Below are 15,482 nucleotides of genomic sequence, written 5' to 3'. Positions count from 1 at the left end.
AAGAAGGCATATTTTCTGGCTGTGGTTCTTGCACATCTTTTTTCAGATGCAGAACTCTCTGGAGGTCACACTCCTTTTATACACACCTGACTGCAATGTAGTCAGAAATCACTTGGTGCCAGAATCATTGACAGCAGAGATATTCTAGTTGCACTTGACACATGTGGGACATGGGGGATTAAAATTTGTCACTATGTGGGGCTGGAGTGATAGCACAGTGGGTATGGTGTTTGCCTTGCATGCAGCTGACCCGGGTTCGATTCCCGCATCCCATATGGTCTCCTGAGCACCGCCAGAAGTGATTCCTGAGTGCAGAGCCAGGAATAACCCTTGTGCATTGATTGCCAGGTGTGACCCCAAAAAGCAAAAAAATAAATAAATTTGTGACTATGTGCTACTGAGGCAGATCTCTATGCCAATGTGCTATCATTCCTCTGGGCCCCATATATTTTTTTTAATTATATTTTTCCTCCTCTTCCTTTTGTGGTGACAGCAGTTTACACACTTGGTTATGGTACTCACACAGTTGTGTTTGCTGGAGGTTGTACACATTTCAGTTTTAGGGCTATACCTGGTATGCTTGGGAAATACTCCAGCTCAGTGCTCACAGCTCTCTCCCAGTGGAACTATATGGAAACCATATAGTTCAGGGGATTGTACCCAGGCTCCTGCATGCAAAGCAGGCACTTTGAGCCATTTCCTTAACCCATATTGCACTTTTTGTTGTTGTTGTTTGTTCTGGTGTCATACTCTGCATTGTGCTCAGGGCTTACTCTTTGTTCTATACTCATGGTTACCCCTTGTGTTACTCCTGGGATCTTATGCAGTACCAAGGGTTGAACTGGAGTCAGATGTATACAAGGCAAGCACTTCACCCCTGTATTATCTCTCCAGCCCCCAGAGTGCACTTTTCTGGTGTGTGATCTAAGAATCCCAAACAGCAGTATATAGAGTGTTTGCATGCTGCATATGGGGTCGTGTCAAGGATTAAATTTAGGGTTTCAGGCCTGTAGTGCCTACTCTACCACTGAGCCTTACTCCTGGACTCAAGTTCCAGTTTTTTGCACCATTGTGTACTTTTTTTAGTCTTAGATGCCACAGTGAAGGGTGTTTATAAATTATTTTTCTTTGTCCAGTTTTTTAAAACTAATCTGTAGTTTCTTTATAATTGATATGGGGATATAATAATTCCTTTAGTGAATATATGTTGATTATGTGAGCAGTGAAACAATCTTAGCATATGTAGATCAAAAGAAGATGTGTAAGTGATTAGATAATGGAGAGAGAGATCACAGGTCTTAACTGAATAGTGGATGACTCAAAGGACTGAAGTGTATGTTTTGTTTGCAGGAGCCCTGGTTCCAATCTTTGGCACCACGTGACTCCTTGCCACCATACTAAGTATGCTTGCCTCCCCCTAGGAGACCTCCCTTCAGCGCCCCCCCCAAAAAAAAGACAGTAAATTTTTGATATCACTTAATTCAGAGATAAACCCTGACTGGATAATGCTGTTTAATACTACAATTTGCCTTTAACTTAATGTTTTGGAACATATAACTTGAGAGGGTTGCCTATGAATGTTACTTAACAGTTTCATTCTCAACTCTTTTTCCTAAACAAATCCACCCTGTTTCTGGAATCATGCACTTCAAAGTTATTTCTCTTTCTTTAGATGAAGATGATTCATGCTCTTTGCTAACAAAGGAGAGCAGCCATAATAGCAGCTTTGAACTGATTGGCTCCACAATTCCATCCTATCAGCCTTACAATAGACAAACTGGCCGTGGGACTAGTATTTTCCCTACTGCAGGAGGATTCAGATCTCCTTCCCCTGGGCTATTTCGAGCCAGTTTGGTCAGCTCAGCTTCTAAGGTAAAATGATAATGGTTTTCTAATCTTCTCCCTCCTTTTGCTTCCCACATTGCTAAATAAAGTGTGTTCAAGCCAACCAACTCCCACCACATTATGTGTGTTCAGTTTTTAAAATCCACCCCCTTTGTGTATTAAAAACAAGCCTCATCCAGTGTTCTTACTTTTTTGGAGATATTTTTCTTTATGCTTCTCTTCACTATGCATTGTCCCCCTTAACTGCAGTTGCCTGAGAGTAGATTAAATATTGCAAATAGCAGCTTCTGTTGTTGTCATGACAGTGAATGACATTTGTAAAATGTTTTGTTTTTGTTTGGTTTTGTTTTGGTGCCAGAGTTCAGGAAAGCTGTCTGAGCCTTCACTTCCCATAGAGGATTCCCAGGATCTGTATAACGCCTCCCCAGAACCTAAGACACTTTTCCAAGGAGCAGAAGACTTCCAGTTCTGTTTAGAAGATGACACTCAGAGCCAACTGTTGGATGCAGATGGGTAGGTAGTTTTATATTTCTGTGGGTGGAAATGGTGCTGGGCTCTGCTTAATTTTGTTTTAAAAATAAACTAAGCTTCTGTCGCTCCATCTGTGCTTTCTCTTCTGAGAAAGAAGGTGTACAGGCCATTAGTATTGCATTCTACAAGTTTGAACAAAGTCTCTGGAAAATAAAACGTAAATAACTCTAGCTGGCATTCTGATCCTTCACTCTGCCTTATTTGAAATGCATAGCTCTTATAAGCCTTCAAATTTTCCATTTTTCATTCTACTATTGTGATTATTGGGTAGAGCTGAGAATTAACAGACTAGAACACCAACCTTTGCTCCAATACTTTATAATGCCAAAAGTTATTCTCCACCTTACTTTTTGTAGTATTTAGTCTTTTATAATTCCCCGCTCCTTTCTATTGTTACAGGGGCAAGTTTCAATCTTTTGCCTTCTGGTTTGGGATTCTGTTTCCAAATCTGGTATTGGAAATAAGTTTAACTTTTCATTCCTGCCTTTTGTTTCCCCTAGTCCTTACACTTTTCACTGTGTTTTTAGGTTTTTAAATGTTAGAAATCATAGGAATCAATACCAGACTCTGAAACCTCGCTTGCCATTGGCCAGTATGGATGAGAATGCCATGGATGCTAACATGGATGAGCTATTGGACTTGTGTACTGGAAAGTTCACATCTCAGACTGAAAAGCCTCTGACTGAGAAGAGTGATAAAAAAGAGAACATGGAGGAACTTCTGAATCTTTGTTCAGGAAAATTTACTTCTCAGGGTAAAATATCTAACGGAACATCAGGCTCACCACAACCACATTTTTTTCCTCCCCGGGTCATCACACCCAGTGATGCTTAGGAGTTACTCCTGGCTCTGCACTCAGGAATTACTCCAGGTGGTGCTCAGGGGACCATATGGGATGCCAGGGATCAAACCCTGGTTGGCCGCGTGCAAGACAAATTCCCTACCTGCTATACTATCACTCTGGCCTCACAGCCAAAAATGTCTCAAAGTCAAGTCCTTAACGCTTTTTTTTTTTTTTTTTGCATTTTGGGTCATACCCAGTGGTGCTCAGAGGTTATTCCTGGCTTTGCACTCAGGAATTACTCCTGGCTGTGCTCAGGAGACCTTATGGGATGCTGGGGATTGAACCCGGGTCGGCTACGTGCAAGGCAAATGCCCTCCCCATTGTACTATCACTCCAGCCCCAGGTCCTTAACTCTTGCATGAGTGTTAATTTTGCAGAAAACAGGATTGGTGAATTCTTATGTGTTGATTGAATATGCTGCTTAGCTCCCTGACAGTTAGAGCTCTTACTTTCTTAGAATGATAAAGTATTTGGCCATATGATATGTCATTTAAGGTTTTGTATGTGCAAAACTTAGAACATTGTCTGACATTATTAATATACATGTTAACAGTTTTGAACCTGCACACTCATTATTCCCTGCCTCTTCTCCCTTCTCTTTACCAAATTCAAGATCTATAGGACCTGGGACTTTTTCTTTAGTTCACTACTGTATCTCATATGCCTGCACATGGTAAACAATAAAAGTTTGTTGAATGAACAGGTGAAAAATTCATAACTGTAATACACTTGTATTTCTTAAGATTGCTATTATTTCTTTGTAACAAATCTTCTTTGTCGTGATATAGATGCCTCTACTTTGGCTCCATCAGAATCAAATAATCTGGAGAAGGAGGGTAGCATGGGTGATCCAATGGAAGAAGCACTTGCTCTTTGTTCAGGCTCATTTCCAACAGATAGGTGAGTCTCAGTGATAAGTGGGAACTTGGGAAGGCCTGGTTTTCCAATAAGTTCTTTCTTAGTAATAATAGATCATATTAGGATGTGAGATTCTTATAGTGGGTTTGAGTTTCATATTTACATAGTAGGGAAATTATAACGCGTTTGATTAGTTGGTGATGTACAGGCTTTGGTTGTTGTTGTGGTTGTTGTTGTTAAAGTCAAGAAGGGGGCTGGAGAGATAGTAGAGGAGGTAAAGTGCTTGCCTTGCATGCAGCTGAACTGGGTCAACCTCTAGCACCCAATGGGTCCCCATGTCCCATCAGGAATGATCCATGAGCAGAGAGTCAGGAGTAAGCACTGAGAACCACTGGGTGTTGCTAAAAAATAATAAAATTCAAAATTTAAAAGAAGACAAGAAGGAACGAGTGAGATAGTACAGGAGGCATGCAACTATGGCAGCTATGTCTTGTTCGAATCCCCAATTCCACATAGCACCACCAGAAATCTCTCCTAGCACAAAGCCAGTAATAGCCCTTGATCACAGGGTATAACCCCCAACCCCGGGGAGGGGGGGAAAAGTTTACCATCTAATGATATTTTAGGACTGGAGAGATAGTATAGTAGGTAAGGTACTTGCCTTGCTCATGGCCAATTCTGGCTTGATTCCCAGTTCACATATTGTCCCTCGAGCCCTGCCAGGTGTGATCCCTGAGTGCACAACTAGGAGTAATCCCTGAGCCTGAGTAACACTGGGTGTGGGCCAGATTCACTCCCCTCAAAAAAAAAAGAAGGGGTGCCCAATAATAGGCACATTAAAGATACTTAATGTAACTAATAATTAGGAAAATATTAAATCAAAACCACAAGATAATTATGCATACCTTTGAGAATAGCTACTATCAAAAAGGACAAATGGGAGCCAGAGAGACAGTACAGGCCTATTGCTTGCCCTGCATGTAGCTAACCTCAGTCCCCTATACTACGTATCTCCCAAGCATTGCTAGGCATCACTTCTGAACACAGAGCAAGAATTAGCCCCTGAGCACTGAGTGTGGCCCAAACCCCTTTGTACCACCACCAAAACAAAAAGTGGATAGAGACGCAATGATAGTGCTCAGTGGTAAGCAACATTTGCCTAGCAGAGGCCTCGATTTCAGTCCCTGGCACTGCATCACAGGCTGAGTACAATCCCATTGCCACTACTTTCTGGAATCTGGTGCCACAACAAAATTGTGCAATCTCCGTGCACCAAAACCAGGAGTGTATGAGCACCACAACTTAAAGTGTGTGACCCTTGGGCAATAAGATATCCACAAAAAAGGGTTATTTTGATTTTAGAGAAAGAACAGGAAGGAAATTTTTATACTACTAATGCATTGGTGAATTCAGAGAACATTATGCTAAGCTAAGTGAAGTTAGCCAATCACAGAATTACAAATGAAGTGTGTTCCTCATTTAAATGAAGAACCTTAATAGTTGGATTCATAATAGAAAGGCTGGGGGCTGGAGCGATAGCACAGCAGGTAGGGCATTTGCCTTGCATGCAGCCGACCCAGGTTCGATTCCCAGCATCCCATATGGTCCCCTGAGCACTGCCAGGAGTAACTCCTGAGTGCAGAAGTGCAGAGCCAGGAGTAACCCCTGTGCATTGCCGGGTGTGATCCAAAAAGCAAAACAAACAAACAAATAAACAAAAACATAATAGAAAGACTTTAGGAAGGTTTACCAAGGGCTATAAGAAAAGAATGGAAATTTGTTATTTAATGCATACAAGATTCCACTTTTACATGATGCAAAGTGTTCTGAAGAATGGTTGCACAATGTGATTGTACACTTAACAATTAAGGAGTTTGGAGAGACAGTTCATGGGTAGGGCACTTGCCTTGCACATAGCCAACCTGGATTCGGTTCCTGTCACCCCATATGGTCCCCCTAGTCCCAACAGGTAGGACCCTAAGTGCAGAGTCAGGGATAAGCCCTGAGCACTACTACTGGGTGTCGCCCCAAAATATACAACAAAATGAAGAGGTTGTTGGTACTATAAAGTATTTTCAGTTCTTTTTTTTTTTCTTTTTGGGTCGCACCCAACAATGCCCAGGAGTTACTCCTGGCTGTGCTCAGGGGACCATATGGGATTTTGGGAATTGAACCCAGGTCGTGCAAGGCAAACACCCTACCCACTGTGCTATTGCTCTAGCCCTCAGTATTTTCAGTTCTTAAGTTAACCCAACTACTTGTAATTAAACAAGTTTATAATTTGTATTTTAGGGAAGAAGGTGAAGAAGAGGAGTTTGGAGACTTTCAGCTTGTCCCAAATGATAATGAGTTTGATAGCAATGAGGTGAGTTTGAAGGGAACAAACTCGTCTTACTTAACTTGATGCATTGATCTTGACTGTTTCCCTCCTGATTTGAGTTACTGAGAATTCAAAGTGTAACACCTTAGAATTATTCTAAGTAATATTCTATAATGAGATGTTTGGCAGAAGTTTGTAATTCCCTTTGTAATTGAGTCCACATTTTATTCTGTTTAACTTTGGGTATGATACTATATGATTTTACAGGATGAACAAAGTGACTCTGATAATGAAGATGAGGCACTAGAAGACCATGAAGATGATGATGATGAAGAAGATCTCCTGCAGCAGTCTGAGAAGTTGAAAAGGCAAATGTATGTGTTATGTTCATTCCTTTGATTACTAGAAAGTTCTTCTAACAGTTAAGTTGTAGCTTACAATCTTTTAAATTTAATGGTTCAATTTTTGCTTTTTGTGGTTGACGGATTATTTTTTTAAATAAGCATTTTTATTTAGTTGTTTATTTGGGGGTTTGGGGTCACACCCGGTGATGCTCAGGGGTGTTACTCCTGGCTCTGCACTTAGGGATCACTCCTGGCGATGCTCGGGGGACCTAATGGGGTGCCAGGAATCAAACCCGGGTCCGCTGCGTGCAAGGCAAGCACCAGCCCTGCTGTGCTGTCGCCCTGGCCCCTGGTTGACAGATTTTAAAAATTCTTTTCACTGGGGAGATAGCTCAATGGCCTAGAGCCCCTGTTAAGTATTCTTTCCAACCCTATGGATATTTTCTTTGTCCTAAGATGTTGTATAACTACTTCTGTAGGTATTGTTATAATTTCTGTCCTTGTACTAGATTCATAAAGCCTACAGAAGCACCAAAGATTGTGGAAACTAAGTCACTTTAGATCCTGAAGATCTAGTAAACAACTAAAAATCTCTGGTTCGTTTTTCCTAAGATTCATTATTCAAGTTTTTCCTCATGCCAGTCTTGGGCAAATAATCTTCCTTCCTTCCTTCCTTCCTTCCTTCCTTCCTTCCTTCCTTCCTTCCTTCCTTCCTCCCTCCCTCCCTCCCTCCCTCCCTTCCTACCTCTTTTCCTCCCTCCCTTCCTCCCTTCTTTATTTCCTCCCTTCTCCTGAAAATAAACCATTTACTTTAGAATATTAAAAAGAAACAAGGGGCTGGAGAGATTGCCCAGGAGGTAAGATACTTTGCCTTGCACATGACCAACGTAGCTTAGATTCCCAGCACCCCATATAGTCCCCCACAGTGATCTCTGAGCACAAAGCCAGGAATAAATCCTGAACACCACCAGGCATGGCCCAAAAGGAAAGAGTTATTTCATGTCCACCATTTCGAATATTTTGTGAAAATATTTATTGGTGATTATTGCCTTATAACTTGTGTGCGTGGTGTGCCAGGGGCTGATTCCAGGTCTCACAAATGTGAGGCATGTGCTGTACTACTGAGCTGTATCACTGGCTTTAATCTTTATATTTAGTTGAGATCTATATAGGTTTTTTTTTATGTACAGTTTTGCATCTTGCATTTTTCCCTAGTTATTTCCAAAAATATTTTCCCATGACATTAGAAGTTTGGGGCCAAGGGTATGGCTTGTGTGTTGGACACATGCTTGGCACTGTAAAGCCTGGCACTGCGTGGCCCCCAACACTGCCAGGTGTGGCCCCACAGCATCACAACAGTGAAGGTTTACAGATAGCCCAGATGTCTATTAAATTAGATACCTATTTAATATAGAATATTCAGATTTTGTAGAAATAGATATGTAACATTATATTTGGGGATAACTTTTGGAATTTTTTATATATAGGACATCATATTGCTCATTCTGTTTATGTTTTTAGTCCATTCCATTCTATTAAGATTGGTTTTGAATTCTAATTTGTCACCTGTCAAACACACCCCTGGGTAATCAGTTGATTTTTTCTAAGTCAAAAAGTAATTTGATGGGGCTGGAATGATGGTACTAGTGGGTAAGGGCACTTGTTTTTCAGGCTGCTGACTCGGTTTTCATCCCCAGCACCACATACAGTCCTCCAAGCCCCACCAGGAGTTTGAGCCCTGTGATTCCATATTGTTCCTCAAGCCCACAAGGAGTGACTACTGAGTGTAAAGCCAGGAGTAAACCCTGATGAGCACAGCCAGATGTGACCAAAAATAACAACAATAAAAATTTTAAAATATAGAAATAAAAAAAATTGGAGGTGGGATACAGAGGCAATAGTATTTAGAGCTTACCCTTGGCTCTGCTCAGGGGGTACTCCTAGTGGTACTTGGGGAACCATATGCAGTGCTGCGGATCAAACTTGGGTCAACTACAGGCAAGGCAAGTGCCTTTCTCATTTTACTATCTCATCAGCCCAAAAGTAACATAAATATTTGATATAAACAGTCTTTCAGCTAGCCACCAAATTTTTGCCACTCATGACCACAGATAATAGGACTTTGAACCCAGGCTCAGCATACTTGTTCTCTATGGGAACTAACTAGTAGTTGTTTTGATTATCAGTGACTTTTTTTTATTTTTGAGTCATACCTAGCAGTGCTTGGGGAACCATATGGGATGCTGGGGATCAAATCCGAGTTGGCTGCGTGCAAGGCAAACATTATAACCGCTGTACTATCACTCCAGTTCCTATAAGTAACTCTTAAGCTTCAACCATCCTTCTGATTTGGGCTATCAAAGAATTGGTGGGCTATCACAGATCACAGTCTATTATTTTAGAATCTCCTGGAATATATATCTACATATATATGTATTTATGTATACATATATATGTATATATTTGTATTTTTTGTGTGTGGAGCTGCACCTGGTAGTACTCAGGGCTTACTCTTAGCTTCACACTCTGGAATTACTCCTGGCAGGCTTGGCGAACAGTATGTAATGAAAGGGCTCAAACCTGGGTGTGCTGCATGCAAGGCGAGTGCCTTACACCTGTACAGTCTCAACAAAATAACTGAGCTCCTCACCCTTCTCACCCTAAAATCTACTTTCTTTAAGTAAACAAACAGAAAATGTCCTCCAGTCACACCTGAGGCTACTACCTCATCCCCCCACTCGCTTCATTTCATTGTCTCTTTGAAGGGATAATATCACTCACTTTGGAAAACACTGATCTAATTGAACCCAAGCTCTGTTGCTTCTTCTCTGTGTGAACCTGGATAAATTTGCTCTCTCAGTTTCAGTTCCCACATCTTTGAATTGAAGGGAATATCAGTATCTTCTGAGGTAATGTGAAGATGCTATATAGCGCAGTTATTGGCACACAGACTTAAGTATTATCAATTTAAGTTCTAAATTGACAGACTTAAGTATTATCAATTTAAGTTCTTGTTTTTAAAAATTCCATATTCTGTGTATATAATTGTTATATTTTCTAATCTTCAAAATTATTTTCCAGGAGATTGAAAAAATACCTGGAAGATGAGGCGGAGGTGTCAGGGAGTGACGTGGGAAGTGAAGATGAATATGATGGGGAAGAGATTAACGAATATGAAGAGGACGTAATTGATGAAGTGCTTCCTTCTGATGAGGAGCTACAGGATCAAATCAAGAAAATACACATGTCAGTGTCCCAGCAAGCCCTTCTGAATAATGGAAATTGTCTCAAGGCAGGCCCTGTAACCAGACTGAATGGTCCTGGTTTCAATGACCAAATCTCTTCCATTGTAGGAAAACGATGTTGGATGATGATAAGCGACAGCTACGTTTATACCAAGAGCGTTACCTTGCTGATGGGGATCTGCATAGTGATGGTCCTGGACGCATGAGAAAATTCAGATGGAAAAACATAGGTATCTTGGTTTTTACCTCTAAAAGCAAATGGCACACCAAATATGTTTGTCCAGTGTAAACTGGCAAAACCATAGCAGGCTGTGGAGAGAGAGCCTAGTTATAACCATTACTTACTATTAGCAGATGGGGAAAGTTGGTGTCTGTTTGTGGTGAATAATATGGGTTCACTTGTGTCTCTCTAGGCACCTTCTTCTGTGGGGATTGCAGTATACTGACAGCCTTAATTTTTCTTTAGATGATGCCTCCCAGATGGACATGTTCCACAGAGATTCTGATGATGATCAAGTTGAAGAACAGATTGATGAGACCGAAGCCAAATGGAGAAAGGAGCGAATTGAACGAGAGCAGTGGCTTAGGGACCAAGTAGGAAGTCTACACTAAATTGACCTTTTCTGGCCATAGTTTATGAGGAGAGAACCCAGTCATCCAAATATCTCATTTTCAATGCTAATTTTTAAATTTTGGGCAACATGTTGCTGTTCCTTGTAATTCTTGGGTTTTCTCTTATGCTTTGAAAAGGTTACCATAGCTAAGTCTCAGCATGTTTTTCCAAAATCAAATAATCTTTTTGTGCATGTTTTAAAGACCATAAAGTTGCAAAAAAGTATATAAATGATATTCCAGGTATGGGACCTGGGCTAAGCTACTTATTTTGGGAAATTCTAGGCTTTTATTAATTCTTTCTGATTTCTCTCCTCAGGTACAGCAGGGGAAAATAGCAACTGAAGAAGAAGAAGAAATTGGGGAAGACAGTCAGTTTATGATGCTGGCCAAAAAAGTTACAGCCAAAGCACTGCAGAGAAATGGTGAGATGTTCTCCTCCCTCCTCCTCTCTATGGCCTTGTGTTTGGGGCTGCACCTGTTAGTCCCTCTGGACCTCCTCTCCTAGCCTTGTTAGTGCTGCAACCTTGCTGGCAACTCCAGTGTTCAGAAGCTCTTGCAGCATAATCATAGACCTGTGACTAAGAGGTCAAAAGAGACAACTCACAGACGTCAAAGAGACTGTATTTTTGGATGCAAAATTATTGGATAGTGTATATCATACTTGTTAAGTGTGTATTAATGGTTTTCCTTTGTGTTCCTAGGCAGGTCAGAGTAGTGAATTCTGGCTTCTTTATTTGGTTGACCAGGATTAATATACCTATTAGAATAAGATCTGAATCTAGATATAACTGACTTCCGAGCTGAAACTCTTAAACACATACCATACTCTTACCACTCTTATTTTTACTTGTTGTAACTGGTAATGACTGGCTGCTAAAGTTCAGCTTGATAAGTTTAAGTTGTCTGTCTTCTTGTAGCCACTTGCTTGTTTGGTTTGTTTTGGGGCCATACAGTGCTACTCAGGGGCCATTTCCACTTTGGTGCTCAGGGGTTGATTTCAGAGGTATACTTCAGATTCTGAAGTACCAGGGATTGAACCCAGGACTCCTGCATGCAGAGTATGCACTCCTGCCCTTTGAGCCATGTCTCTGGACCCACTTTATATGCTTTTTTTTTTTTAATAAAATAGAATAGTTTTTATTGAACAAAATTTACTTGGAAAGATGTGAAGGAAGAGAAAGAGAGGACTGTGTGTTCTGAGAGAACACAGACTTCTCCAGAGTGGAAAAAAGCAGAAAGAGGGAGATAGATGTTGAAGGGAGAACACAGGCTTAAAAAGACAAGGAAAAAGACAGAGAAATAAATATTCAAGGGAGAACATACTCACGGGCTTCAAAGAGCAAGCCCCACCTCATATACTTTTTTTAAGTCACATTAAAATTAATCAATTTTGCCATGGTTGAAATCTTGCCATAAGTGGAAGGTACAAGGGGGGGAGGGGCAGTAGTTAGGACAGAGAAGGGACTGCTCTGACAACAATAGTTGGAAATGGTGACTGAATTGAGTGCTGAAAGGAGGTAAACTAATACATTTAATAACCCTTCAGTACTTGTATTGCAAACTATAATGGCCAAAAGGAGAGAGAGAAAGAGAGAGAGAGAGAGAGAGAGAGAGAGAAGTGCCTGCCATAGAGGCAGGCTGCAGAGTGGGGGGTGGCAGGAGGGAAACTGGGAACAGCTGGAGGGATGGTGTTGGAACATTATATGATGGAAACCCAATCATGAGCAACTTTGTAACTGGATCTCACAATGATTCAATAAAATTAAAATAAAGTAAAACTAATCAATCTTGGATGAAGAGATAGTATAGGTGTTAAAGTACCTGTTGCATACAAGTCAGCCCTGGTTCAATCCCCAATATTATGTGGTCCCCTAGCACTACTGGTATACCGCAACTCAAAGCATAGGGATTGGAGTAGCCCTTGAGCACCGCCAGGTATGACCCCAAACAATATCAAATCAAAATGTATAGCTCTGTCATAGATACCTTGTCTTGCATGTGTGAGTTGTAGGATTAGATTCCCACATGTCTTCTGAAATATTGCCACATGTAACCTTGGTTGCCCCCATAACTGCCTAGGAAGTTCCAAAACAAAACAAAAAAAATAGAATTCCTATAGTTTACTGGTTTAGTTAATGTCTTCTTTTGATTTTTTTTTCTTTTTGAGTCACCTGGCAATGCTCAGGGGTCATTCCTAGCTCTGTACTCCTGGTGGTCCTTAGGGGACCATATGGGATTCTGGGGATTGAACCCAGGTCAGGCGCATGCAAAGCAAATGCCCTCCCTGCTGTACTCTGGCCCCTCTTATTTCAATTTTGAAGTCATTTTGCCTAAGTATGTAGCCCAGTGATTAAGTACAAGATTTCCATGTGAGAGACCCAAATCCTCAGCACCAAAAACGTTAAAAGTAATTCTACCCAGTTTGCCTGGACAAACCTCTCTATTTTCTTTTTCTTCTAGTTAATCGAACTGTGGTTACTCAAGAATCAGAATCCTTACTCAGAAATCCCTTTGAAGCCATCAGACCAGGAACTACTAACCAGGTTGGTTGGGAACTTGTTAGTATGACTTCATGATCAGCAGTGTTATAAAGGCCCAGGTCAAGCTAAGGGACAACTTTCACAGAAGGAGGGGGATTGCTATAGGAAGTGGAAGTCAATGTAGTCAATGTGTAAGAAGTCTTTTTGTTGTTGTTGTTCTATATGAATAGGTTAGGAATGTGTTCCCTCAGTCTAGGGTAGGGAGGGAGGAACTGGCTTCTTATAATTTCCTTGGCCCTTGGAATTTGATACTAGATGATTCTTCTTTTCTTAGCTGAAGATGGGCTCTTTGCTAAACCAGCCCAAAGCTATGCTTCAGAAACTGGCTGCCCTTTCTGACCTCAACCCCAGTGCTCCTCGAAATTCACGAAACTTTGTTTTCCATACACTTTCTCCTGTCAAGGCCGAAGCAGAAAAGGAATCATTGAAGCCTCAGGTAGGAAATTTGAGAACTGATTTGGTTAGCTTTCCAAGCCAGAATAAATATAATTAACTGTGTGTGTTTGTATTTCCAGCTAACAGATTTATCCTGTAGTGTTAATCCTTTACTCCCCAATAAAGTACAAGGGGATTGCTGTCCCCAGAAGATAGTGACTTTGAAACTTGCCTGGAAAGTTGATAAATTACATTTGTAAAGCAGGGGTTGGTTACACCAAGTGGTGTGCAAAACCAGGGCTCTCACAGGCAAATCATTTGCTTCAATCCTTTGAGCTATCTTCCCAGCCCAAAGATTTATATTTTCTTACTCCCTCACATATACCCTGTTGTTAACCATTCATAATTTAACTTTGAATTGCTAAAGGACTAACTAAAGTAAGTAATTATATGAGGGTCATGAGCTGGGCCTGACTCTTTGTTCTCTAGGTGAGAAAAAAATGTTCATCTGGAATAACAACAACTCCTTCACCTAAACGCCTCAAAACAGATGATAGCACTTCAGGACTGAAGCGAAGTGTCTTCAAATATTTGGAAAGCTAACATCATTAAGAATGCCAATACTAATGTGGAGACTGCTTTGAGAAGATTCTGGCATTGAAGGTTGGATAAATGTTCATGTGGGTGATACCACTTTTCTGTCGTAATCAGTGTGTTACAGTTCCAAACTGATTCAAGTTCATTCCACTGCATCCCTCTGGACATCTTTTTTTTTCCCTTAATATTATTTTTCTGAGTTGGTCACTAATTTTAATTCTGCAGTGTTTACAATATTAACTCATAGAGTATTTGGTGACAGCTCATTTCTCCATTTATGTATTTTACACTTTATTCTAGCATCTTCCTGGGTTGACACCAGGAATGGTTGCAATATTTTGGAGTGATTGCAGGAGTAAAAGAATGGCATTATAGAAAGCAGTGAATGTCAGTACCAGAATGACCCCGCACGACCCAAAGATCTGTACTGTGGTAACCAGGACTTAGAGAGAGGCTTCATAGACAGAGGAACTAGGAACCAGCAGATGAGCTATTGTTTTTTATTTTTTATTTTTCTTTTCATTTTTCTATCTTTTCCCAAAGCAAATTTCTAATTAACTTTTTGTTTTGGAGCCACGCTTTCAGGTGCTTTAGGAAATAGGTGGTGCTGGGATTTGATCTCTGGGCTATAATGTGCAAAGCATGTGCCCTTTGAACTTTCTGGTCCTTCCGATCCTTTTCTTGCTTTCTTTACAATAAGGACGCAAACTGAAAGTTAGAAAGACCTTGGCCTTTATTTTCTGAAATGTAAGGAGGAAGAGAAAAGGTGACATCAGCCCAGTGTCTGTCCACCTTAGGTATTCCACGAGAAAGAGCTCTGTCTCATGATTAAATTCTCTGCTTCAGACACGGTTGTTTAAGGAGCCTTTTCATCCTAACAAAAAGAGATATCAACATCTGTTGTATTCAGCTGGTTGAGTGTACCCAGACTAATCAGGATAATTTTATATATTGGTACTTTTTTTTGAGAGAAGACTACCGTGGATTTATTAAAAAAATTTGTTGAAGAGAATTGCCACCAATGCCAAATCATCTGAACTATCCACACCCAAATCATCCACTATTACAGGCTCTCAGAATTTTAAATACTTTTTCCCCATCTCAGAATGGAAGTCACTACTGCTTTGGACAAACATTCTATACACATACTGAAATTCCCTCTCAGGAGCTGGACTTTGAAAATTAGATGTATTGTGTCAGTTTTTAATTGGCAGATGGGAATACCAGTTTAATGGAATTAGGATGTAAATTTTCAAAAGTTTCCAATGCATAAAATGCTAGCTTTGACAGAAACTATATTTGTATATTTGTAATCATGTATTGGGAAAAATGTATATAAAGATGTTTTAATATGCATGTAGAATTTTC

The 15,482-nt window shown here is 40.5% G+C and overlaps 1 protein-coding gene across 1 annotated transcript in view; it reads left to right on the top strand.

Annotated features, from left to right (window-relative positions):
* The window catches only part of CLSPN (claspin), a 41,388-nt gene extending 26,179 nt beyond the window's left edge, over positions 1-15,209 (top strand). Inside the window, exons 13-25 of the mRNA XM_056122753.1 lie at positions 1,673-1,872; positions 2,204-2,358; positions 2,904-3,130; positions 4,009-4,120; positions 6,371-6,443; positions 6,666-6,772; positions 9,824-9,988; positions 10,096-10,217; positions 10,454-10,581; positions 10,919-11,024; positions 13,063-13,145; positions 13,417-13,578; positions 14,007-15,209. Of these exons, the coding sequence (XP_055978728.1) occupies positions 1,673-1,872; positions 2,204-2,358; positions 2,904-3,130; positions 4,009-4,120; positions 6,371-6,443; positions 6,666-6,772; positions 9,824-9,988; positions 10,096-10,217; positions 10,454-10,581; positions 10,919-11,024; positions 13,063-13,145; positions 13,417-13,578; positions 14,007-14,120 (1,754 nt within the window). The 3' untranslated portion in view covers positions 14,121-15,209. The remainder of the gene's footprint in view (positions 1-1,672; positions 1,873-2,203; positions 2,359-2,903; positions 3,131-4,008; positions 4,121-6,370; positions 6,444-6,665; positions 6,773-9,823; positions 9,989-10,095; positions 10,218-10,453; positions 10,582-10,918; positions 11,025-13,062; positions 13,146-13,416; positions 13,579-14,006) is intronic.
* The last annotated feature ends 273 nt before the right edge of the window (positions 15,210-15,482 follow it).

The sequence above is a fragment of the Sorex fumeus genome, unplaced genomic scaffold (genome assembly GCF_029834395.1).
Source record: "Sorex fumeus unplaced genomic scaffold, SorFum_2.1 ptg000047l, whole genome shotgun sequence".
In the NCBI taxonomy this organism is placed as follows: Eukaryota; Metazoa; Chordata; class Mammalia; order Eulipotyphla; family Soricidae; genus Sorex; species Sorex fumeus.
Note: the sequence above shows the minus strand (reverse complement) of the source record. Positions and strands in the feature narration are given on the sequence as shown.